This window comes from Moschus berezovskii, chromosome 23, assembly GCF_049115385.1.
Source record: "Moschus berezovskii isolate FMDL1 chromosome 23, NW_MosBer_1.0, whole genome shotgun sequence".
Taxonomy (NCBI): Eukaryota; Metazoa; Chordata; class Mammalia; order Artiodactyla; family Moschidae; genus Moschus; species Moschus berezovskii.
Genome location: NC_142482.1, coordinates 60,283,231 through 60,309,723, shown reverse-complemented (window position 1 = coordinate 60,309,723; position 26,493 = coordinate 60,283,231). Strand labels below are relative to the sequence as shown.

The window sequence follows — 26,493 nt, the reverse complement described above, 5'->3', positions numbered from 1 at the left end:
ATCCTTCATTTAGCGTCCATCGTGGTCCACCCTTGTTAGAAAACCTCTGTCGTTCATCATCAGAAAATTCCATTTTCCTCGCTTTGATGCTCTCTCCCACCTTACAGATGGTTCATTAGCGCCCTCCTGTTCCTGGGCGGCTTTGCCGGGCTCCCCCGCCGTCACTTGCACCGCGAGCCAAGGGCAGCCTCTTTATCCCTGCTCTCCCCGCCACCCCCCCGCCCCGAATCGCTGTGCTGTCTGTCAGTGAACGACAGGTTTTATCCTCCACCATGTGGTTATTGGGTTTCCCTAATAGCCTCATGCGGAGGGGCTTTATTGAAGGAGTTTTCATTTGGCCTTGATAGATTATAGTCACCATGTTTCCCTAATCTCTTCTTGAAAATCTTTTAGAGGAAGGACTCCCCCTGTCAGAGGAGACACGTAAGCTGAAATGGCTTTTCTTTTTTTTAAATTCTTTTTCTCTACTCAAATATTTACTTAGGTGTATCTCTTGACAGTGAAGCAGAAGGCAGCTGGTCACAGCCAGGCCCCCATCACACACTGAACTCGGGTAACGGTTGGTCGCTGGAGGACGGATTGGGGCTTGGAGACCCACTTAAAGCGACCCAGACTCTGTTTTCTGTGGCACTGAGCCCGTCAGAGAATTAGTTCTTGCTTCCCAGGTGACGCCAGTGCAGGAGACATAAAAGACCCAGGTTCAATCCCTGGATCGGGAAGACCCCTGGAGGAGGGCCTGGCAACCCACTCCATTGTTCTTGCCTGGAGAATCCCATGGACAGAGGATCCTGGTGGGCTACAGTCCATGGGGTCGCAAAGAGTCGGACACGACTGGAGTGACTTAGCACACACGCGTGACAAGGTAGGAATGATGGCCTCTTAGCCTGAGGTCCCAATGCTGACCCCTGGCCTACTGCTCTTGACCTCGGGGAGCTCTCAGCACTTACTGCCCAGAACCGAGGGTTTCTTCATGTCTGGTTTCCCCAGCTGGCCAGTCAGTGCCTTGAAGGTCGCTCTTTCTTCCTGTGCCTGGTCCTGTCTCTAGCCCAGGGTCCTGCACCGAGTAGCAGCCGGTGGACGAAGCACTCAGAGGCCTCCCTCGCTCTCCAGACGTCCACCCTGTCAAGGATGGCAGCGCACAGTGTCAAGAACCCGGTGGGTCACCGTCCACTTTTCACTCCCAGAGCTGTTTCTCCTGCCCCAGGCTTCCCAGGGAGGGCAGGGCTGGACTGCAAGGCAGAGGCTGACTGTGACTCGATCACGGAAAGCTTAACATACAGAATTATGAAGTGTAACACACGGAACTGGGCGGTGAGGGGCTGGCAAATAAGAAGAGAGCCCCGGAGAGCACGGAAGTGACGGATCCAGGAGCAGCGGCCGCCCCCAGTCTGGGGCTGAGCCCCCAAAGGAGACCCCCACCCGCTATCATCACCCACCCCTGGCCCCAGCTATGGCTCCCTGGATGGTGTAGTGGTTTCATGCTGATGGAATTAACTGGATGTCTGCACTCTGGAAGTGACTGGATATCTGCTTTCTGGGGTGCCAGGGGAAGCCATTTCAGGGAAGGTGCCTTGCAGGAAGCCCTGTGCTTTGACACTGCCTGACACGGATGCTGGGGGAGACAGTTGGGGGCTGGGAGGCGGGGTGGGGCGAGGCCCGAGGTTTCAGCACAAAACTCCTCACAGCATCTCAGCGGTCTCTACTGACTGAGCTTAACACTGCGCCAGCTGGCAAAGGACAAATGCTTTAAGAGCCCAACTCAGTTTTCGCGGATCAGTCAATGAAGGACTGGATTGTCAAGAGGCAATGAATTGATAACTGGCAGAGTCAGCTTGCTCCCTCTCCTGAGTGTCTAGAAGGCTTCAGGGAGGCAGGCTGTTATTCACCCAATACAGGAGTGGCTGGGGAAAGTCACATTTAAGGAGGCAAAACCATTTGTCCTTGATGCTAGCTCAGGATTTCTGAGTATAATTTCGGTAGTGGAGAAGTCCTCCAGTTACTGGTCCTTAGTGCATGGAATGTGTGAAGGACGGAGGGTGGTTTGAAGGGTCCAAGCCCATGCGCCTGCACCAGCAGCATCCAGAGAGAATCAGGTCTTCTTCTCGTTCCTCCAGGGTCTCAGGACAGTCATTGCCATGTCTGTTCCCCACTTGCTGTTGGAGACCAGCAGGGGCCTCACTCGGCTTTACTGCATCTGCATAATTACAGAAACAGTATTTTTTGTACCAGCTCAAGTATTGTGCGGAAGCAGCAGAAATACTTCCACAGTGATATTATGCTCTTTCACAGTAGACTTCACACCTCGCTAGAAACCACATTTCTTGGCCTGCCGCACATTCCTGAGAGCTATTGTGTGGCTGGTGGTGTGATTTCACGTCCTCAGCTTGGTGGGCGCAGGTGGGGTGGGCACAGAAGGGGGGTTCTTTGCCGGCCTCCGAGGGGCCAGCAGCACCTGACACTCGCGTCCCGTCAGACTGTACAGCCAGACGCTGAATGTGCCCTTGGAAAGGTGAAGGGTGGCACCCGCCATTTAGCCAGCAGCATGCCTTTTCCTCGGTATTTAAATCTCCTCTCGCTGAGGCTTGGCCCTGGAATCTTTTTCGTGTCATCCTCTTAACTCAGCCTGGAGTAGGTCTCAGTGAAGTCATAAACTTGTCCATATGAATGGGTTTGGAAGATAGAGTTTTCTTCAACTAGATATGTCATCTAAACACAGTGCTTTTTCTCAGCATGTTGCTGTTCAGACGCTAAGCTCTGCCCAACTCTTTGTGACCCCATGAACTGCAGCATTCCAGCCTCCCCTGTCCTCCACTGTAACCTGGAGTCTGCTCAGATTTGTGTCCATTGAGTTGGCGATGCCATCCAACCATCTCATCCTCTTCTCGTCAGGTGCCCCAATTACTGGAGCTTGGGCTTCAGCGTCTGTCCTTCCAGTGAATATTCAGGGCTTTCAGCTTTATTGAAACTTTATACAATGTTGTTTCTCACTGATAGCGTTTCATCAGAGCAGGGGTTTCTGACCTCCTTGTTTTACCATTTGAGACTGATGAGAGATTGGACAACCTCCACAAATACACATGTGCTTTGTATACAGTCTAAGGGGTGTTGTGGGCCCCTGGATTGGATGGTGAAATTAGAAGTCAGTGTCTAAGGAGCCATTTCAGTCTCCGTGTTGCTAATCTCCAGCCTAAGTCTGTAGCAAGTTAGAAAAAACCTGTTTTCTATTCTTGTAATAATTCTCTCTTCCCACTTCTGCTGTTTCTGTAATATTTCTCTTGGACCATGTTGCTGGGCTGGGATTGTTTGGTGGTGGATTTCATGGGCAGACTAGTTAGAGTTAACTTAGCCGTAGGAGGGCAGAGAATGCGCCTAACTTGGGAATGACCAGGTGTTAGCCATCGGGTTGATTTGAGGATTGAGTTGAAGTCAGGAGTTAAGGGGTCAGAGGCCGCCTAGGACTGGAGGGTGGGGTGAGTGTATTTGGGGGATGCCAAAGGGACAATTTCTGTGCAAATCTGAGAGCCTCTGTCGTGGGGCAGGGAACATTCCAGATCCAAAAAGTGGAAGTAGTTCTGTGTTTAGAAAGCTGGTGAGGCCCTGGTGATTGGACTCAGGTACAAAGCTGAGAGTATGGATCTTGTAGGCAGCAGGTCTTACCGCTCATCCAAGGAAAGGTGAATCCTGGAGGCCTATTACATTTGGGGGTTCAGTCATTTGTCATACGTGTTAAGGTTCATGACCCAGGCTTCAAACAGGGAAGGGTTACACCAGACAAATGGAACATGGAACAAACAACTCTCATAAAAGGATCTTGAGTGAGAGATGGATTTTCAGAGGGAATTTGGGTTTCTACCTCCAGGGTGATCTCAGTATTTTTAGGACTTGGACTCTTAGAGAAGGTGAAAGACTCCTTGGTGGAGCTGTCTCAACTCTTTAACCTTTTCAGTGCAGAGAGAACTCTGTGGTAGCGATCACGTCTCACTTTGGGGGAATCTGGCTTTGCGTCCGTGTAGAATATGTATTCATCAGTTTTGGCAATAGTGGTGTAAATTATTCTTATTTGAACTACAATGTCTTAAATATAATTTTATTATCTAGCTGTTAATGTTTATTCCATTATGTGTTAATATAGGCTGTAGTCTTTATTAAATAACCTACAATAAAGTCATCCATAAAATAAAAATACAACCGATAATGATTTTTTGTTGAAAGTTTCCACCAGCGCTCGGAATCCACAACCAACTACGCACCGCTGGAGACGCAGGGGTTGTTTCCTTCTCGTGGTGTTCCAGGGCTGTCAGATGTTGGCCATTTGCATAAAGCACGAGTTTGCAGAGGAGCAGAACCAATAGAATGGGTGTGGGTGTGTGTGTATGCAGAGAGAGGGAGATGACATAAGATGGTTTACACAAAGAGATTAATTATAAGGAAGTGGCTCATTTGCTCTTGGAGGCAGAGAAGTCCAGACCAAGGAGAACTGGCGGGAGAGCTTCAGTCTGAATCCAAGTCTGAAGGCAGGAGGAGACCAGTGTCCCAGCTCAGAGACAGGCAGGCAGAGGGAAAGAATTCTTTCTTAGCCTTTATTCTATTCAGATCTTCAGCAGACGGAATGAAGCCCACTCACACGGGGAGGGCCGTCTGCTGTGTTCTGTCAGCTGATTCAGATGTTAATCTTATCTAGAGACAGGTTCATGGAAACACCCAGAAATAATGTTTAGCCAAACACCTGGTGACCCCGCGGCCCAGAATGAACCGTCACGCTCCTGGCCGGCCTGACTCTGTAGTGGACCCCACATGCCTCCAGGAAATCCTGATAACTCTTCAGCTGTGTTCTGCGGACGCCGCATTTCCGAAACTCCTCGTACACTTAGTCAAGTACTAGAAAATGCATGAAAGTGTGCTTCTACTTAGACGAGAGTGTTAGAAGTGTGCAACCACGCACTTCTCCCCTTCAGGGCTGAGTCGAGGACTGAGCTTTTGGGTCATGTCTCTGGGCCTCGGCATCAGGCGCAGGAAGTGATTCTGGGAGCACTGCCTGTGACCCGAAAACGACACCGGTGTGGGGAGTCCAGTCCTGACCCTGCACCTCACTGTCTGTGGCCTGAGACGAGCTCCTGGGCCACTCTGAGCCTCAGTTTCCTTCATGGTCCTTCGTGGACACAGGACCACTGCTGAGTGTGGCTGGAAAGCCCGAGTGGGCTGTGCTCAGCAGGTGTCTGTCCCCCGCCATATTTGTCTTAAACAGAGATGCTGGTTAAGTGTCGTCTACCTGTGTATCATCAGCATGAATCAGTAATCGCGTGGGACCTACTTTTTAGGTCTGACGTACTTTCTTTTTTTAAGCCCCTGCCTTTTTTTCTATGGACTCGTTAGTCATGTCTTATGTCGCCTTCCTTGAGGGGAGGCGGTAGAATTTAGACGGAGCCTTGCTTGGTCCTGTTACGTTTCGCCCGCTGCTGACATCATGAAGGAGCTGTCTAGCCACCTGAAGAGGAAAATGCAGTCTCCTTCCCTGCCTTACCTGTCACCGCAGCTGGGGCAGACCGGAGAGCACGATTTTCGCGGGCCCCGCCATGGGTGGCGTTTTCTCCTCTGTTAGATGATGGTTGTCATGAGAACCGGTTCATGCTGGGACAGGGTGTTTTTTTGGTTGTTGTTATCGTTGTTTTTTGCCTCAACGCATCCAGACATCTAAGCTCTCATTTAGTTTGTAGGTAACTTTCCTGCTTTGACATTTCAAAGTCCCTGATGTGTTCTCTTATAGCCCAGAGCTTGGAGAATATTAATGTAGCTACTAAGTCTTCCTAAGGAAATGGCACCCCACTCCAGCGTTCTTGCCTGGAGAATCCCATGGACAGAGAAGCCTGGCGGGCTACAGTCCGCCGGGTAGCCCGGAGTCAGACACAACTGAGCACACACACGCTTCTCCCACTGGAGCCCCTAGGAGAGCCCGAGAGAGAAAGGCGCAGACAGATAGCCTCCTCCAGACGTGTCCGAGTCCACCGTCCTTGATGATGAAGCCCCAGGAGGCGGGCCGCTGGCTGATGGCGCTGACCACGTTTCTGCAGAGCCAGCCTCCCGCGTGCCAGGGGCATGCCTCCAGGGAGGGGCACGACGCGCTGTCCCCAGGCTCTTCGTGATGCTGGCATCTTGGGAACCCGCGTCCGCCTGGAACCGAACCACCTCTCGGATAGGTTCAGCCTGAATCGTCGCTCTTGGAGGCTGGAGTGAGGGGAGGTTTGGAAAGGCCGCGTCCTCCTGGGCGGGCCTGTCTGAGTGTGCGCGTGGAGGTCTAGGGTGGGGGCTCCCGAGAAAGCTGGGGCGGAAACCAGCTGGAGCTTTAGCTTCCAGGCCTCGTGGCGCCGGCAGCCGGTGCTGGGTCCCACTGCCTGGCGGAAGAAGCTTCTCTGCCTCCAAGGTGCTTTTGCTGACCGTCCCGCGTCTGCGTCTGCTCCCGTTACCGCCCTGGCACCAGCCTGGCGGCCGGGAGAGGGCGCCGTGCAGCTGCGGAAGGTGCAGCGCGCCCTCCGCGGGGCCGCCTCGCCGCGTCCCCTCCCCTGCGCTCAGCTCCGCACCTTGATTAATCGGCATGTGGTGTGCCTCCAGAAATCTGGGGAATGACAAACCCGATTCAGTGTCAATTAGCTAGAGCAGGAACGGACTTCCCACAGAAACCCCAGGACGGAGCTGTACTTGACGGGGCCCTTTCACTCACGAGTTTCCCAAATAATGAAGATCTCGCTTGGGGCCCAGTTGTTTAAAGAAATTAAAAACTGTGGAAATTAGCAGCCGAAATCCACTTGGATGAGCCTGCTATCCCTTTAATACGTCTGTCTGTTCATCTCACTAAGACATCCCAATCCTCCCTCTACAGTGATTTGAATACTTAATATTTGCTGAGATGCTTAAGTTGGATTTGAATAGCGTAATTGAATTTTTCCTGCTGCATTCAGGGGACAGGAAGGCTTGGGAGTCCCTATGGCAAGATATGTGATCGTGCTTATTTTTAGAAGTGATTCTTAGATATTTCTCCATCCGTGAGCCAAGAATTAATAAGCAGTGGGGCTGCCAGGTAGAGGAGACTGTATTCATCAGAATCCCGGCTTTATCTGTCCCTCTCCAGGTGAATGGCCTGTGCCTGGGGCTCAGAGCTGGTCTGGGCCGTGACGGGTTTGGGTTGAGCCGAACTGGGCATAGATCGGATACCATGTGAAGCCCCTCCTAAACAGGATTGTAAGGTCCTGGCCTTTGTGGACAGGTTCGCGAGAGAGTCAGGTAAACTAGATGGTCCACACCCTCAGGTCAGAGTGGGAGAGAGACACGGCCACAGCGCAGAAGGAGACCTGCATCCCTGGAGTAGTCAGAGAAGGCTCACGAGGCATCTCAGCGGGGGGCTTGAAGCTCTCCAGGAGGGGCGGGCGCGGTGCTCCAAGGAGCACCAGCAGCAGACAGGAAGGCGGGAGGACGCGGGCTGTGATGGGTCCTGGAGCGTGTCTCGTGGAGCCGCCGGGGCGGAGGAGCGGTGGGGAAGGGAGACGGACAGAGAGCTGTGCGCTGGTGGTGGAGGGCCTTCCATGCAGCTTTTTGGAGTTTGAGCATTGGTTTCAAAAGAGTGAGGAGTCTTCAGTTTTAGTTTTTAAGCATAAGAGGAGTGGCATCTGCAGACACAGAGAACAGGCTTGTGGACGCTGGGGAAGGAGAGGCCGGGACGACTCAGGAGAGCTGCGTGGAAACATACACACCACGTGTAGGAGGCAGAGCCCGTGGGGATCTGCTGTGTGACGCAGGGGGCTCAGCCTGCGCTCTGAGACAACCTAGAGGGGTGGGAGGGAGGCTCAGGAGGGAGGGACATATGCACACCTACGGCTGATTCATGGTGACGTATGGCAGAAAGCAACACAAAATTCTAAAGCAATCATCCTCCAATTAAAAATAAAGAAGCAACCAATGCAAAAAAAAAAAAGGATGTCACCGGTTTAGCAGTTTAGAAAAATCTGCCAAATAGCTGGTGGAAATGGAGCAGGGTTAGGGCAAGACTGGTCTTGAGGAGACTGGATTATTTATAATCATCTAAGAACCAAGGCGGCTCAAAGCCCCCAGATGACAGCGGGGACAGCAGATTGGAAAGGGGAGACTCGAGGGGCAATGCGGGATTTACTGGGTTTGGTGGCTGCATATGGGGAGGTGAAGGGAAAGGAAAAACAGCTGAAAAGGCCGCCTGGGCTGCTGTCTTGGCACCATTCCCAGAGTCAGGGGTCACAGGAGGAGAGTGTTTGGGGTGGGGTCCGGAGAGCTAGTGGACTGGGGGCACGTTTGGGCAGAGGTTCTGCCGGTGCGTGTGTCCGGCGGGCAGGCACGTCTGTCTGTGGGGTGGAGACGCAGACGCAGGCTCCGTCGTGGGTGGTGGCTTGGCTGCGCCCATCTCAGGCCGAGTCTTCAGAGCAAGATGGGTACAAGCTGAAAAAGAGGCCTGCGGAGTAGAAATACTTAACGACAGGGAGGAAGGAGAGGAAGCCGAGAAGAGAACCACGGAAGAGCAGCCAGTCTAACTGCAAAGAGAAGGGCGGTCGCGGCAGGAGACGGAATGGAGGGTGTCTTGTTGGGCTTGAGGGCCGTTGTGTAAAGAGAATGGACCACGCTTACTGAGCAGAGAGAGCCAGGCAGAGGTCAGAGGTCCCGGAGACGTGTGTGTGTGGGGTTTCCAGGTGAGAGCGGTGAGGACAGTGTCACTGCGGGGCGTTAGTGACACCTGCAGCCATCAGGGGAGGGTGTGCGTTTCATTTTATTTTTTCATTGAAGGTGGGTCTGAAGAGCCCAATTCTTTCCTCTCTGTGGCATGGGGACAGCTCCCAGCATGTTTCCTGGGCTCAGCCACCGCAGCAGGAGAGGTGGGGTGATTTCCTTGGCACCACGGTCAAGCTGAGATGCAGTGCTGCGTGTGCTCTTGGGCGTCCCACGTGCCTAGCGCAGCCTCCGTGGGTTTCCTTGAGGGCCCTTGTGTGTTCAGAGCCCCCCGCCACACGGGGACTCCTTGAAATCGGGTGTTATTTTGGTTATTCTAGGCTCTGTCATCCTTCAGTTTCGTACAGTGAGCAACATGACTAACTCACGTCTCTTCCTCCCGGAGGGTTTCTCCTGACCACCCCTGGGTTTGAGCAGCGTCTCTTCCTCTTTCCCACCTGCATGAGGATTACTGCTTTGTCTAAGCTCTCGAAGCATTTCTTTTCCTCGTTTCTCCCGCTTTTTCCTTTGCTTCCCTCCCTTCCTTGGATGAGGAGGGCAGGCTGAGATACCCCGTGTCAGGCACTGGTGTTGTGATAGGAGCCACAGGGTCACCAGCCTCCCTGTGCCTGGCGGTGCCCTTGACCTCCACATGGCCTCCACCACGCGCTTCCCTGTTGCTGGGGCAGCATCGTGGTAGCTCACGCGCGGTTCCAGAGCGGCCTCCTCAAAGAACCCGGCACGCTGAAGCACGTGCGCACTGGAAGACACTCAGAAAGCAAACTTGTTGTTTTCGTTCTTTGAAGGATTAATTGGCCCTTGTGCAACAAGAATGATTTAGTTGGGATAAACTGTCAACTGTTTCATGGAAGGTGCCCACCGCCGCATCACCGTGTCAAGCCACCACTCTGCCTCTCTGCTCAAGCCTTCTGTCCACTCCTTCGTCCCATCCGTCTAACCATAGGCCCTCTGACCTAAGCCAAGCTGATGATCACATGTGTGCTGTCAGGGGATAAGAGTGGAGCCAGGAAGATGGGATCAGGGGCCAGAGTGTGGGTTCACTTCACGCTTAATCACTTGCTGTCTGCCAATGGCCGGTTAACTTCTCAAAGTCTCAAGTTTCTTATATGAGAAATGGGGGAAAGAACAGGATTGTGAGAATGAAATGAACCCCTAAAGTAATAAGGTAAGCCCGCAGAAAGGTAGCAAATTAGTAAACCAGCAGTAACTGTTAGCCAATGGCAGTCCACTCCCCAACAGCAGTAAAGTCAGTTACAGGGTCATTGCATCTGCCCAGGAATTCAGAGGCAGGGCGGGGGCGGGGGGATGTTCGCATTAATATATCAGGTGGACTGTATGGATTCAACCAGTGATCAATGCATAATTTTAAATGGTCGAATAGAAAACTGGCTGCCTTGGGAACCACAGGGCAGCCCTAAATAACTGCCTGGAATTTTGCTGTCATTCAAGCCCCATTTATCCTTGGCTGCCCATTGGATTTTGCATAGATGTATGTTATTCTTCTGACCATTTGCCTTTTTATTTGTGTTTTAAATGTATGTTTAAGATCTGGGCCATTTTGCAAAAATCCTTTGGCTCTCTAAATTTCAAATTTAATTGGCTTTTGCAATCCATTTTTATTCTTAAGCCTGATAAGAATTAATTTCTGGCACCTATTCTTTTCTCATTTGTGAACTACCTGCCCTGGCTTCTGTAAGCAGTTCTAGTAGGGGTGGAATTTGTATTCTGGGTCACTGAGGCTTCTGCAAGGACACTTAAGAAAATGTCAGGGAAATAGAAGAAATCCTAGTGGAAAAACAAATGGCACGGCCTGTTGTGTACAGTTAATGGAAATCTAATTCAGTTTTATTGCCCGCGGATGTCTCTCAAACAGAAAGCCAAGTGAAAGGCAGCCACTTCAAGCTCCCTGGAATCAAGGGTGAGACGAGTGGCTTAGTCCTTGCGTGGTGATCGCTTGGCTCAGTGGTCTCAGCCTCCCTGGGTGTCCACCTCTCCCGAGTCCGTTCCCGTATTGGAGGTTGGCTCGGCTGCCCTCTCATGTCGCTTCCAGCTCCAGTGTTACATTTCCCCTAGAAGTAAGAGCTGGCTTGTTTACATGTTGCTGTTTTTTCTCCTGTGCTGTATTATGCTGATGGTATCATGAACTGCTGCTTTTCCTTCTTTCAGAATTTTCCAAATTTTAGTCTGTATTGTATGAGTATTTTCTTTGTTCTAGCTATACATTGCAGACACTGTAGATGTTAGTTTTTTGAAAGTAGTAAACTATTCATGTGATTCCAAAAGCCAGAACTGCATAAACAGTCTTACTTAAAAAAGGGTCCCTCCTGTGTCTGCCCGCTTCCCACCGCCTCCTCTTCATTCCGCTGTTCCCAGGTCTCCTCGTTCTGCAGCCTGTTCCATTCTGCTTTCCAGTAGGCAGTCAGTCTCGTCTCTATTTCATCATTCCTATGCTGTTTGTTTATTTTTGTCTTATGCGGACGAACAGGTTCATTATATAGATATTATATATGTTCACTTATATGGAATGTATTTATTTAAATATATTTTGGCCACACCAAGTGGCTTGTGGGATCTTAGTTCCCCAATCAGGGATCGAACCCGGACCCTTGGTGGTGAAAGTGCAGAGTCCTAACAACTGGACTGCCAGGGAATTCTCAGATTCATGTATATCGTATTATTTTCTCTTCTTTCTTGCATGAAAAGTACTACAGTAAGATTGCTTTTTCCATGTAGTGGGGCTTGATAGTTCTAGTAGGGTGGAATTTTATGATAGACCACATATCATTTCAGAGTGGTCATCCTCATATTTTAATTAATATTGTGTCTCTTAAGTACTCCACTGTATGGATCAGTCAGTTCAGTTGCTCGGTCATGTCCGACTTTGTGACCCCGTGGACTGCAGCACGCCAGGCCTCCCTGTCCATCACCAACTCCCAGTTGCTAAAACTCACGTCCATTGAGTCGGTGATGCCATCCAACCATCTCATCCTCTGTCGTCCCCTTCTCCTGGCCCTCAATCTTGCCTAGCATCGGGGTCTTTTCCAGTGAGTCACTTCTTCCATCAGCTGGCCAAAGTATGGAGTACTATATGGATAGACCATAGTTTATTTAACCTCTCTCTCTTTTACCGTGTGGGCATTTCTTTGTTTTTCAGTACTTTGCAATTTTAAATAATGCTACAGTGAAAACATTGTTATGTATATATTAATTCTGCAGGTGTATTCCGGGTAAATAGCCAGAAGTAGGAGAACTCGGTCAGATGAATGCAAATGTAGTTTTGTTGGATATTGCCAAATTTACCTCCAGAATGGTCCCACCAGTTTTCACTTCCATCAGCAGTGTGTGAGCGTTCATCTTTTCCCAAGCCTCACCAAAAGATCATTGTCTTGCTTTTTAATTTCCACCAATGCAATAGCTGAAAAACAATGTGTCATTGTTGTTTTATTTTGCATTTCTCTGTCTGAATAGCTTTTCACAGGTTTAAGGGTCATTTTCTTTTTTTTTTTGGTGAATTATCTGTTCGTGTATTTCTCCCATTTTTCTATGGAGTTTTCAGCCATTAAACCAATGAGTTTATTCCACTGTCACTCTCTCTTCCACTTTTGGGTTACACTGTTTCTATTTTGTCATGACATATAGAAAAAAGAGTTCATGAATGAGGAATTCCCTATGCTTTCGTATGTTTGAAGCTTTTCCTATGGATTTGGTACTGAAAGCCCCGCGTTGCTGAATGGTCCATGTATTTTTTGTTACTGAGTTGTTTGAATATGTGGCTTCACTGTTGCCTTGTTTCTGTGCTGTTTTGGAAGTTTGACGCTGGGCAGGTGGCTTGGCAGGTGGCTTTGCCTTTCTAAGCCGGTAGCTCTTTCTGCCTGGAGGCCCTGTGGCCGTTTCGCCACTGGGGTCTCGCTCTGCTGCTGGATCCGCCTTTCATTTGGTCCTTCAGGCACCGCTGTACATGTGCACAGTTATCCTGCGCCACCGTTCTGCTTTTCCCCTCTCACCAACTCCAGTTATATAAATGTCACTTCTTCTTTGCCTGTCTTCCATTTCTGCCACCTTCTCTCTGACTCTTGTCTCTTTGTCATTTTCGTGGTTATTTCCCTGTTTTTCTTCAGGTCTTCTCGCTAAGTCTTCATTGAATCTCTTATTCCTTGTGTGTCTTGTAATTTAGGGTTTAGTCCTGAGATGATATTTTTTCCCTTCTGTTTCTTCCTTAAGTTCACAATTCTCTGTTTTTTGTTCATGTTTGTTCTAAACATCAAGCAATTATTTATATCCCCAAATGCTCGTTTGAGCACATTTAATTTCATTTTCAAGTATCATGCTATACTTTTCTTCTGCTTCTTGGTTTTCTTCTTTTTGGGGAAGAGAGTCATCAGTTGAGCTGTTCTGAATGGTTTTTAAAATATTTTAGTTCTTTTGTGGTAATTTTCTATAGTTCTGTAGAATTATTTCTTTTCCTTTTTGTGGATTTTTGCTTGTATAGAAGGTTTTGCAGCTCTCTGGTGCCCTCTTCTGTTAGTGTAGCAAAGTGCAGAATCTTTAGTGGAATTTTTTGTTTTAGAGGGAGGTGGGGAATGGTTTTATAAAGCCTGTAATTTTTCAGGTTTGTTTTATTTTGTCACACCCTAGACTTTGTTTTGTTTCTTTTACACCTCTGTACCTAATGGCCAAAAAAAAATCTTTTACTTTCTTTTGCCCTTTGCTCTTCCATTGTAACCGTGCCTTTTGAAAATGGTAGTTTCAAATCGAGCAAACGTTTGATCAGATCCACCAGAACACTCTTAGGATTGGAACACTCCCTCCTTCTCGTGCTGGTTTTAGGTCCCCTGGTTCCTCTCTAGTTCCCATCTTCTGTCCCCCTCCTCAACTCGTGCTTAGTTACCTCCACCTTGAGTCTGTCTCCCTAGCAGGCGAAGACATGCTTTGTTGTTAAAGACTGGAGCACTTTATTTAGTGGTTAAGCAGCTTCAGACTGATGACAGCTGTGATTAGTGATTGGTGATTGTGAAGGCAATGTATTTAGTCATTGCAATGTGCCAGGGATTCTGTGGTTCCGCCTTATTTTATTTAATTATCATAAAGTCTCTCTTCATCCCCACTTTTGAACCACTACCTGAAGCTTAGCTCCTGTATCATTTTTTGGAGTTTGAAAGTGAAAGTCTGTCAGTCGTGTCCGACTCTTTGCGACCCCATGGACTATACATGTCCATGGAATTCTCCAGGCCAGAGTAGTGGAGTGGGTAGCCATTCCCTTCTCCAGGGGATCTTCCCAACCCAGGGATTGAACCCAGGTCTCCCACATTGCAGGCGGATTCTTTACCAGCTGAGCCACCAGGGAAGCCTGAACATTTGTAGCTTACTGGACAGTAAATGGTAGAAACACGTTTCCAGCCTTGTCCTGGCCGTTGGGGTCACAGGGCAACAAGTCCAGGGCGCATCCAGCCTCTGAGGGCTTCACAGGGCTTCGTGCCTAGACTGTCCTTTCTCACCGGATCTCAGGTCACGTTGTAGGGACAGTGAAAACCTGGTTCACTGGTATTTCCAGTAGCGTGGACGGCCACGTGTCTTGTAAGGAAATCACATGTGAACACGTTGGTGCAAAAGGGAGAGAGGCCATCAGCGCGGTCAGAACGGTGTCTTTAATTCCCTAAAGTCTGTCCACTACGCGGCACAGGGCCTTGTTCAGCGCTGATACCGAATGAATGCCAGTTTCAGTACGTTCACTGATGTAAGACTTCCTGAGTTTCATTTCCACATTGTGGATTTTGATGTAGACGGGCGAAGATACTGTTTTTATTTATTTGCATTATTCCTCTTGGTTTACAGCTATTTGCTGGCATAAAAGATGGAGAAAACCTGCAGCTTTTTGAAGAGAGTTCCCGCTCTGCCCATAAACAAGAGACACATACGCTGGAGGCCACGAAGCTCGTCGAGTTTGACCTTAAGCAAACACTCACCCGGCTTATGACACATATCTTTGGAGACGGTAGGTACTAAATGCCTTTGTCTTTGGGGGCTTAAATATTCAATAGTTATCATCTTCCTGAAATCATTAAGCCTACCTGTGTCTAGGGTTTTTGGTGTAAGTTGCAGTTAATGGTTTCAGTCCTCAGTGAGATAGAGCTTATGGATTTCCTGGTTCATTCCATGTGAGGAGCAGGAGGATATGAAAATGGAATTAGCTGGAGAAAGAAAAATGAGCACAGCTTTTGTTAATAATGGTAATGAATTGAGGTCAGTCTCATCAATGGAGGGGAAGTGAACAGGCTGATTAATGTCGGAATATTAATATATTATCATTGGTCAGCCTTGATCGATGGGCAGGATTCTTACCTGTGTGAGCGAGCCCAGCGGAAGATTTTACATTCTGACGTACTGATCACCGCTGTCAGCAGCAAAATACCAACAGTTTCCTGGAGGGAGAACAGTGTTTTTAAGATGTGGATTCTAACTTTAATCACTTGCCCTTCATTCTTTCTCTAAGAAATTTTAATGTTTCCCTTTCCCCTCCAACTCTTTCTGATTTACTTGAGATGATATTTTTGTCTGTTTGTATAAAGACGTAAAGAAGAGGGGAGCTTGTTCCTTAATTACGACCTACTTTTTAAAAAAGATTTTATTTGTTCCTTTGCTGCCGGCCCTGCCGGGCCTTTGTCGCCGTGCGGGCTTTCTCTAGCGTGGTGAGCAGTGGCTCCTCACCGCCATGACTTCCTTTGTTGTGGAGCGCAGGCTCTCGGGCTCAGGGGCTCAGTAGTTAGTTGCAGCCCGTGGGCTCAGTTGCTCCCGCAGCAGGTGGCATCTTCCCAGATCAGGGATCAAACCCGTGCGTCCTACAGAGGCAGGCGGACTCTTTACCACTGAGCCACCAGGGAAACCCCTGGGATCTGCATTTTTAAAACGTTTAGAAAACAGAAGCCCTACATGGTTAGGATCCTCTTTTATTCTCGTACTCTTGTGAGCTTTTTAAAAGAACAACTTTGTCAAAGTGTGATTGACAAAAAGTAAACTACGTGTATCTAGAGTGTATAATCAGCTAAGTTTATGTACAATAAACAACATACTTACACAATTTTTGAGTCTCGACGTTTGTGTACGCCCGTGAAACCGCTCGGAGCGTCAGGTAACGGGTGGGTCCCTCAAACCTCTCGGAGCGTCAGGTAACGGGTGGGTCCCTCAAACCGCTCGGAGCGTCAGGTAACGGGTGGGTCCCTCAAACCGCTCGGAGCGTCAGGTAACGGGTGGGTCCCTCAAACCTCTCGGAGCGTCAGGTAACGGGTGGGTCCCTCAAACCGCTCGGAGCGTCAGGTAACGGGTGGGTCCCTCAAACCGCTCGGAGCGTCAGGTAACGGGTGGGTCCCTCAAACCGCTCGGAGCGTCAGGTGACGTGTGGGTCCCTCACCCCCCAGGTCCCGCTGATGCCTGGTGGAATCTCCTTCTTGCATTTCCTTTGTCTCCTCAGCCCAGAAAGGATCTACTTTCTGTCACTGCCGTTCAGTTTGCTGCTCCTAGGTTTATACGGTGAGTCCTGTAATGCGTATTCTCCCCACCCCTCCTGCCGGCGTATTTCACTTAGTACGATTATTTGCAGATTGATCCGTGTTGTAGCGTAATGTCACTAGTTGATTCCTTTTTTCTTGATGAGCAGTTCTGTAGTTATCTGTCCATCCACTGAGAGACATTTGGGCTGTCCCCAGTTTTTTGCTGTTACAGGTGAATCTGTGCATATTCACGCACACGTCTTTGTCTGGACTAATGCCTTCATTTCTTTTTGTTAAGTACCCAGAAGTACAATGGTTGGATCGTTTGGCAGGTGAATTTTAACTTTCTAAGAAGCCGCTAAACTGTCCAGTAGTATATGAAAACTCCTTGTGCTGCGAGTTGGCCAGGCGTTTAAATTTTAGCCATTCTAATAGGATAATACTGATTTGTCAAATAAACATTTGGTTTCATAAATAACTCTTCCAAATAAACAAGGAAAAATCAACCTATGAGAGAAAGGGGGTGACCGTGAAGGCAACAGATGATGTAGTTATTATTAGAATGACTCTTGAATGTGTGAAGAGATGCTCACTCTGATTAGTAATCAGGAGAAGCAAATGAAAACTACCTGAGCAATCCTTTGTCATTTTTCATATGTGAAAAAACTGGAAAATCCAGCAGTTGTATGTGTCGACATAGGTGTAAGCAGACAGCCTGTGGTGCGCGTCTGGGCTTGTTCGGGCATCTGCGACTCTGCCCTCCGGGGAACCGGGCCACTCACTACTCTCGTGTGCCTCATGTTCCCAGCCTCTCGATTTCCCTGCTTATGTGTGAACTCAGATGTGTGTTTACAAAGATTCTTGTTATGATTTATTAAGCCTTTGCTTCCCTGTTATACCAGGGTTTCTTCGAATATCTTGACTGCTCATGTACTATTTAAGAAACCACTAGTAACCCCATATATTGTGTATATACAGACCTTTTTAAAAAGTACGTCAGTTCCACGCTAGTGTCTTTTTCTAGGAGGCAGAGACTGGCATCGCAGAGAAGGTCCAAACCAGGCTCTCAAGTGTGTTCCTAGGGTTCAAATAAAACAAAAGGAAATGAAATTCATTACGACAAAATGTGAGGATTTGATAAAACTGAATAGCGAGTGTGTAGACGTTTGCTGTTTTCTCTGTCTGTCTCTTTGTTTGGAATATTTCGTGTTAAAATGGCATAATGTAATTGTGAGGCAGGTTTCAGATAGAGATTGCTGATGCAAAAAGCTTTTTATAGCCAGCTTCTCTTTACTTTCCTGATAAAAGGTAGGAAGTGTGATATTTTTAGCAGTAATATAATCCAGTTAACACTGGAATAATTTAGGGAGATGGATTGTGCTATTCAGGGCATTTTCAAGGCAAGTAATGGTAGAAGGAATTCTAACATCTCCTTGGATACAAGGAAATGCAACCAGTCCATCCTCACGGAAATCAACCCTGAATTGGAATGACTGATGTGAAGCTGAAGCTCCAATACTTTGGTTGCTGATGCAGAGAACTGACTCATTGGAAAAGACCCTGATTCTGGGAAAGATTGAAGGCGGGAGGAGACGGGGACGACAGAGAATGAGATGTTGGATGGCATCACCGGCTCAATGGACATGAGTCTGAGCGAGCTCCAGGAGATGGTGAAGGACGGGGAAGCCTGGTGTGCTACATGCAGTGAATGGGGTTTCACAGAGTCGGACACGACTAAGCGACTGAACAGCAGCACGTCTAACATTTTAGGGACATAGTAGTCTGTCTCAGGAGAAGGCAATGGCAAGCCACTCCAGTGTTCTTGCCTGGAGAATCCCAGGGACGGTGGAGACTGGTCGGCTGCCGTCTATGGGGTCGCACAGAGTCGGACACGACTAAGCGACTGAACAGCAGCACGTCTAACATTTTAGGGAGATAGTAGTCTGTCTCAAGTTGATTTACAGGAAAATTCAGGATCATCTCAGTTTTTCTGTTGTCAACCTATGAAGAAAACTGGTTTTAAGCCCTCCTTATTTATGTCTTGCTACACATTCCTATCATCAAATGACCCCCCATTTGTGAGATTTGTTGTTGTTTAGTTGCTAAGTTGTGTCTTAACTCTTTTCAACCCCTTGGACGGTAGGCCGCCAGGCTCCTCTGTCCATGGGATTTCCCAGCAAAAATACTGGAGTAGGTTGCCATTTCTTCCTCCAGGGATCTTCCCAACCCAAGCCAGGGATTGGACCTGTGCCTCCTGTACTTAGCAGGTGACTTCGGATTCTTGACCGCTGAGCCACCAAGGAAGCCCCTTGTGAGGTTTAGAAGCTGCCTTGCAGTTACGCGGAGAGCCGAGTGGTTCTGAGCTGGAGGGGGGCTTCCTTTCTGTCGCAGTTGGCGTTTGTGTTCCTCCTACTTCTTTGTTAGTTTCCATTCCCCCTCCCCTTGCTTACTCTCCCGGCCCCTCCACCTAGGTAGTTCTCACTTATCCTCTGATTTCGCCTCCGGTGTCCTCCAGCCAGGAACCCTCCTGGAGTCTGTGCTGGACTCAGGGGAGCCGCCTCTGCTGCGCTCCTCTGAACTCCCTCGGGTGGCTTTCACTTTGCTGGATTTCCACCACGCTGCGGGCGTTCCAGTATTGGGTACATGAGACACAGTCCCAGTCTTTGAGCAGCTGAGAGTGTGAAGTCCTCTCGGGAAGGCCTGAGTGTCATGGGAACGCACAGGAAAGGCGGCTCCTCCGGGGTCCAGCTAGGAGAGCTCTCAGTGGGGACGTCTGAGCTGCCTTAGTCACTGAGAGCAAGCATCGAGCTGGACCATGTGAAGGACTGAAAAGAAGAAAAAAAAAGAAGAAAATATCTCTACTTGGAGATGGCTGCATGGAACCAGAAAAATTACATTTAAGGTCTCTTTCCTCTACTTGCTCTGAAATCTTGAACTGGTCCCTTAGTGCTTTTTAAGGCTCTTAGTATTTTTAAGGCTCAAGATAATAAATAGTACTGTTTCCCATGAGGATAAAGTGAGATAACATATGCGAACAGTGCCCTTTAAGAAGATACTAAATGCATGTGTAAATATGAAAAAAAAAAAAAGGAATAAGGAAGGGCAGCAAAATGAAGGCAATCAAAATGGGGCCATACAATCAGAGAGAACAATAGTTACATTGGCTTCTCTTTGTTTTGCCTGATAAGATGAGATGTAACTTTATGCCTGACAACAGCGCAGCAGCTCAGACTGGCATTGATGGTGCCCTTAAAGTCCTTCTGGGCTCCAGCAGGTAATTAAACAGGCGTGCACACTGCCAGACCTTGTATGTGTTATAAAGACGTTCCCAGGGGTCCTGAGGACATTCACTCCTCTGAGCGCAGTCTTGAACTTTCCTTTGTCTCGTTATTCTTTACGTTTTTATGTGAATAGCTTTCAGAACTGAGCATTGAGGTGCAAGTGTCCAGGTAGCTGTTTTCCTTATAAAAGACCGTTCCCTGCAGTATATGAGTTTCCTCATACACTTCTCATGCCCATGGCCAAGAATTAAGAATCTCTAGTTTTGAAACAGCAATGAAGTTGCAGCATCTCTGTTTCAGGCAAACATTTGCTTTCTTTTTAAAATGCTACCGGCTTAGACCTTTAGGTTTTAGGTTTCAGTACAGATCGGAGTTACTATTTCATAAATCTTCACACTTACTTTTTTGTTCATGAGACCAGAGTCAGCAGAATAGTAGAGGCAATAAAGTAAAGTATCCACCTTCTCAGAGAGTACATCTTGTCCCTGGCACTAAAGTCGGCCTGTGAAAAAGCCTTTTATTTTTTCTTTCCTTCCAGCCACGCGATCATCCTTAACCCCATTCACACAGTTGCTGAACACCCCAAAAATCCTCCTGCATGCCTCGTCCGCCCAGCCTTGCCCAGCCCGGTGCACCTTTGTGGGGTATCGCTGAAGGGGTGTTGGGGCGTTTGTATCATCCGCTGAGCTGCTTCTCGGGGGAGGAGAGGCGCCCCCGCCAGGCTCACGCTTTGAACTTGAAGGGTGAGGGGCTGTGTTATAGGAGGCGGGCTGCGTGCCCTCATGGCGCTCAAGTGGGTGAGTGTTCACAGCTCCCTGGGACCTGGCTGAAGGGATGTGCCACGCGCTGACTTCACGCGCTTCAGGGGGTCATTTAGTTGTTTTGGGGTAAGGGTGCTAGTTGCTGAAAAATGTCTCAGCAAACCTTCTGGGTACAAGCCATCTGGACGTCTTTTAGAGCGTCAGTCCCCAGGCTTTTTGGTACTGGGGACGTGTTTTGTGGAAGACAGTTTTTCCATGGAGTGGGCGAGGCCGGGGGATGGTTTGGGGATGATGCAAACGCATCACATCTATTGCGTGCTTTATTTCTAATCTAATGCTGCCACTCATCTGACGGGAGGTACCGATCCTCACCTGGAGGTTGGGGCCCCTGGTTTACAGCAATAATAGCTGGAGCAGTGATGATGGCAGGAAGCGGTGGTAGTTGACAGTGTCAGATGCTGCATTAAGCTCTCACAAGGACTTTCTTTGTTCTGACCTGCATCTGTGATGTAGGTGTGACTGTACTGTACAGTTTTCAGGCTCGGGAACCTGGACACGGAGCAGTGGAGCACCAAGTAACCACACGGCTGGGGAGTAACCTGAGGCCTCGTTTGAGCCTTCTTGGGCTTTCTGGGTGGCTCAGACAGTCAAGAATCTTCTTGCAATGCAGGAGGTCCAAGTTTGATCCTTGGGTTGAGAGGATCCCCTGGAGAATGGAATAGCTACCAACTCCAGTATTCTTGCTTGGGAAATCCCATGGACAGAGGAGCCCAGTGGGCTACAGTCCATGGGGTCGCAAAGAATTGGACACGACTGAGTGATTGACACTTTCACTTTGAGTCCTCTGATTTTGACTTCCAAACCTGTGTTAGATGTTAGCTTTTTTGAAAGGAGAGAAAGAAGCCATTTCAATAATATTTCTGACACTGATGTTTCCAAAAGCCATGATGTTAAAAAAAATGGGGCCTCCTCCTGGGTGTTGCCCCCAACTCTGTACCTCTGACTCCCCTGTGGCTGCTCTGGATAAAGCCCTGCCCATGACAGCACATTTAGGTACATTTCAGGTACCAAAGATTACTTAGAAACTTCAAATTCAGTCCTTCTTTAATCAGCTAATGAACAGGAACTGCCTGGGCAGGCCTCAGAATTATTCAGCAACTCTTTTTTTCATTTGTTTCTATGGTCCAAGTTTTTTACTCTTTCAAATTATTAGTGTTGTATTCCTTTGTTCTTGAAAAGCAAAATTAAAAATTACAACACACTAGTTCCTTGTGGGAATTTGTTGTTATTATAGCTGCTTTAGTTTCAGGGTTGTCTTTTTTTCCCCCACTCACCAAAGCAGTTGATTATTTTCTGCTAACATTTCAATTGCACCAGCATCCTAAGGCTGTTATAAGAGAGGTTATCTGTTTAGAATTGGAAAGAGAGAAGATAACCTGCAGACAGCTTTTATGCTCATGGAGCTCACTGACATATTTTAACCTTGCTAAATTGTCTCCCTCCGCAGATTGTTTCTTTAAGAGCAGATGAGGTGGAGGATCCCACATTCTGGTCTTACTTTCTGTCCTTCTGGGCTTCCAGCCTGTCTCCCTGCTGAAGGCTGACAGTTCCCTGTAGGAAGCGTTGGCCTCCCGGCACACTTTAGATGAACGCATCTGAAAGAGAGATGGACTGTGATCCCCTGCTGCTGGCTAGATGCGTTGCTGTGGGCGAGTCACGTCTCTCTTTCAGAGCCCAGCTGGCCCGGCGTTGTCCATGAGACGCGCTCCCCGCTGCCCGTCCCGGCTGTGGGCAAGTCGTGTCTGTCTCGGAGCAACCGCAGCGGGGGCTCCTTGCCCAAGAGCACACCCTTCCCAGGACTGTCCGCATCCAAAGGCTAGCTGTGGCCGGCACCTGAAAGCCTAGCCTTTTGGCCCCCCAGTCCCCATCTCCAACCCTCCCCCTCCCCCCCCAGCCCGCCGCTCCCCAGTTCTTGGGGGGCTGCACACCGGCCCCAGGGCCCCGAGCTCTCCAGATCTTCGGTCCAGCAGAGGTTTGGGGGCCTCTCAGATGAGTCACAGCCCTGAGTGGGGGCGCAGCTGGTCTTGCCCCCGGGGCCCGGCTCTCTCCAAGCCTACTGCTCCTCAGAGCCGCAGGCCCAGGCATGCTTGGTGATGGCTTTGGTCCCCCTCCTCTCGCCAGCACGGGGCCCCTGCTGTCCCAGCGTCTGCCCGCAGGCCTCTGGCCTCGCTCAGATCCCAAGCCAGTAGCGCGTGTTCCTGCAGGTGGTGAGCTCCTGGCGTCTCTCCCGATTGCAGACCCCGAGCCCAGCAACGCAGAGCTTGGCCCTCTCTGCCCCTTTGCTTTTCTGGCCTGTTTCTGGCCAGGGGACGTTTTCCTCTCATCTTTGATCACAGCCTGGCCTTTGCAGTTTTCTCTGTTCTGTTATACCTGTCATGGTGCGTGTGGAACAGGAGGCCGATGGTGCGCTCTTGGCTGGGGGCCCTTGGCCTGGAAGCCAAGCGGGGTCCGTCTCCACGGTCTGCCCAGGGGAGGGCAGCGGAGGGCCGTGCTGCCCGCCGTCTGGTGCAGAATTCCCTTCTCAGTGTTTTCTAACTGTAAACGTCGAGGAGAAGTGTGAGCCGGCACAGCTCCTGCATCTGTGAGACGGGAGCAGGGGTGATGATCGTGCTGTGTTCACGGCCGCCTGTCCTCAGCGTGAAGGCTGAATTGAAGGAGGCCCGTGAACCATCTCGTGTAGCGCTGCAGTGACCAAGCGATGGACGTCAGGGACCTCAGCGTGCACTTTAGGAGTGTTTCTTTTGCTTCATGTTTTTATGAAAACCCGAGAGAGAGTTTGGATCGTGGTCTGATTTGCAATGACCTGCCTGTCGAAAATCACCCATTGAGAGTTTAAGTTTTTTACACACTTAATGCTGCTGCTACTGCTGCTAAGTCACTTCAGTCGTGTCCGACTCTGTGTGACCCCATAGATGGAAGCCCACCAGGCTCCCCCGTCCCTGGGATTCTCCAGGCAAGAACACTGGAGTGGGTTGCCATTTCCTTCTCCAATGTGTGAAAGTGGAAAGTGAAAAGTGAAAGTGAAGTCGCTCAGTCGTGTCCGACCCTTAGCGACCCCACGGACTGCAGCCTACCAGGCTCCTCCATCCATGGGATTTTCTAGGCAATAGCACTGGAGTGGCTTGCCATTACACACTTAATAAATTGTTACCAAAACACTGCAAGATGAATGTTGTTCTTACTTTGACCAAGACTGAGGCAGGGAGAACTGAAGGAACTTGCCTGAGGCCCCTCGGCTTGCGGTGGTGGAGCTGGATTCATTCACGCATCTGGTTGCTCTGTGTGCGCACGGGGGGCCCACCCACGTCTCTGGGGCCAGACTCGGAGGGTGGAGGGTGGGCCTCCGTGTCATTGTGTGAGAGCAGCGTGGTGTGGGATGGCGTGGTGTTTCTGTGTAGGAAAGGAGGGAAATGAGAGGTGTGTGTGTGTGTTTGCTCATGTGTGTTAATAAAAAGGAAACCCTGGAGGTTTACCAAGCGGGATTCAAGGGGCAGAGGAGCCAGGAACCGGTATGCCAGTGAGACTTGTAAACAATGCCTTATTTTTATTTCAGTTTGATTGATGTAACTGACATAGAACATTGAATTAGTATACGATGTGATGATTGGATGTAGGTATATATTGCAGAAGGATCGCCACAGTAAGTTTACCTAACTCTAGTCACCTCACAAACTTAGAATTTTTTCCATGATACCTTGTTTATACAGGGAAATGTATTCTTTTTACAGTGTTTCGATTTTGAATCCTGTGAATATATTACTTACTCAAAAAATTTTTTTAAGAAAGCTATTAGAGCGGAGCAGTGTTGAGAAATGTGGAAAAAGGCCTGTCTGCCGCTTGGTCCAGATGCAGTTTAGAGGGCCGTGGGTCTGATTTAGATGTTGCTTGCTTTTATAGAAACTAGCAGAGTGACCTGCTTTCCCGTGCGTGCACGCTAAGTCGCTTCAGTCGTGTCCGACTGTTTGCGACCCTGTGGTCTGTAGGCCGCCAGGCTCCTCTGTCCGTGGGATTCTCCAGGCAAGAATACCGGAGTGGGTTGCCATTTCCTCCTCCAGGGGGTCTTCCCGACCCAGGGGTCAAACTCGCATCTCATGCATGTTTTGTGTCTCCTGCATTGGCAGGTGGGTTCTTTACCGCTAACCTATCTGGGAAGCCCCTGTTCCTGTGATCTTGACCTAATTCTCCCCTCTGCCAGGTGGCCACAGGGTTGACGGGTGATTGATTGGCTTTCAGAGGGTTCTGGAACTACACAAAGTGTTTCTCATATGGGGAAAGACATGCTCAGTTTTTCACAAGTTTTAAGATGTATTGCCTCCCCCTAAAGTGTTGCAAATTAATTTATCTGCTATTTATTTTACTCAGAAAATAGTCTTTTGGTGTCATCAGCTAATCTTCATCAGCATGTTTGATCACGGGAAAAGCGAGACCGCCTGTAACGCTCTTTGTTTTTCTCCGGCGTCTTTGCAGGACTGGACATCAGATGGGTGGACTGCTACTTCCCTTTCACTCATCCCTCCTTCGAGATGGAGATCAACTTCCACGGGGAATGGCTGGAGGTTCTGGGCTGCGGGGTGATGGAGCAGCAGCTGGTAAACTCAGGTACGGGAGGACCCAGCGTGTGGGCACAGGCTCTCCTGAGGGGCCCTCTTCCCAGGGAGCCTCACGCACGTGCTGTCTGCGTCCACATTTGCAGGGCTCTCTGCCCAGCCTCTGTGCTTGCATCGCCCTCTGGACTTTATTGCGCTGCCCTCTGGGAGAGTACCACCTCTCTTGCCTAATTCTGCAGCGGCTTCGTGGGCTTGGAGTTCTTCCTTGTCAGGGTTGGGTTTGCGCTTTCGATGTCGTGTTTGTTGATCGGCTGCTTTGGACTCGCCCACAAGCCTTTGAGGTGTGTCCCATGAGAGCTGTCTGTCTTCCAGACTGTTTAGGAGCAAAGCCAGCCTGTCATCCCTTTCTGGCTCCCACTGCGTCTGGATCGGTGCCCTGGTCCAGCAGGTGCTCCGTCAGTGCTCAGGACACAGTGAGACATGCAGGCCTCTCGTGTTTGCTGGTTTCTCCTCGACCCTCGCTGTTGGCTGCGCCACCCGATGCTGGGGTAGGGAGTGGGAAATGGGGGCTCTGGTGAAATTCTCCCTGGACTCTAGAACTTGAGAAGGATCTTTCCAGCTCTTCTCTGTAGGACCATTGTTTCATGAAAATGATTATTTCTCAAAATTCTCCAGGGGTCCACTGGTTAGGACTCCTTGCTCTCACTGCCAAGAGCCTCGGGTCAGGGAACTAGGATCCCATAAGCCGCAAGGTCCAACCTCACCTCCTCCCCACAAAAAAATTATTTCTAAACTTAATTTCAGAGCTGTGAATTTTTTTTTAAGTAACTCTCAGAAATTAAGTTTAAAAGTCCTTTATCACATTGTGAATCTTCCAGGAGAAGTTGGCTAAGATTGGGCATCAGGGCAGGAGGGTCCCTGAATGGGCAGGAGAAGGAGCGCGGCTGATGCTGACGGTCTCCACCGCCCCCCAAGCCCCCTCCCCATGTAGAAGGACGTGCCCTCTGTGGCCAGGGAGTGAGGCGGCTCTGGCTCAGGCTGGTCACAGGCCTCCCATGGGACTCAGGGCTGAGGATGGACCCTCGGTTAAGGTCCAGGGTTGAGAGAATGAGGGTGGAGGGAGACGGGAGACGGGGTGTTGGCGCTGCCTGGCCTGGGCCGTGGGGCCGCGCTGGGCTCAGACCCAGCCAGTTCCTCTCCACTCAGCCAGGCAAGGCTCACAGGAGAGCCCAGCTCTGGGCCACACGCTTCTTGGATGGTTCGCCAACGTTTGAAGGTCTTTCCTGGGGAAGAGGGAGCAGAGAGGTGGCAGCGGAAGGCCTGAGAGTGAACGTGGGGAGGCGGGGCGGTGTCTGAAGCAGCAGGAGTGCTGTCCCCAGCAGCCGTGTCTTCCTCAGCATTGTCTAACCCGCCAGTCTCCCTTTTCTCATAGTTAAAATGAGCACAGAGACGCCTCCCTCCCAAGTTTCGTTCTGACGGTTAGTGGAGGCGAGCTGAGCACAGGCTCTAGCACATAGCCAGTAAAAGTGCATCTCTGATATTATTAAACAGGGTTTTTTTTTTTCCAAATGGTAAGAGCCACTTATTAACAGTGAGCCCCCTTAGTCAGAAAAGTTTA

General features: G+C 49.5%; 1 protein-coding gene across 4 annotated transcripts in view; it reads left to right on the top strand.

Moving 5' to 3' along the window:
- FARS2 (phenylalanyl-tRNA synthetase 2, mitochondrial) overlaps positions 1 to 26,493 on the top strand; it is a 299,111-nt gene that overhangs the window by 64,943 nt on the left and 207,675 nt on the right. For all 4 annotated transcript variants that reach the window (XM_088831282.1, XM_055406119.2, XM_088831280.1 and 1 more), the window contains exons 3-4: positions 14,575 to 14,734; positions 24,796 to 24,927. In XM_088831282.1, coding sequence (XP_088687408.1) covers positions 14,575 to 14,734; positions 24,796 to 24,927 — 292 coding nt within the window. The remainder of the gene's footprint in view (positions 1 to 14,574; positions 14,735 to 24,795; positions 24,928 to 26,493) is intronic.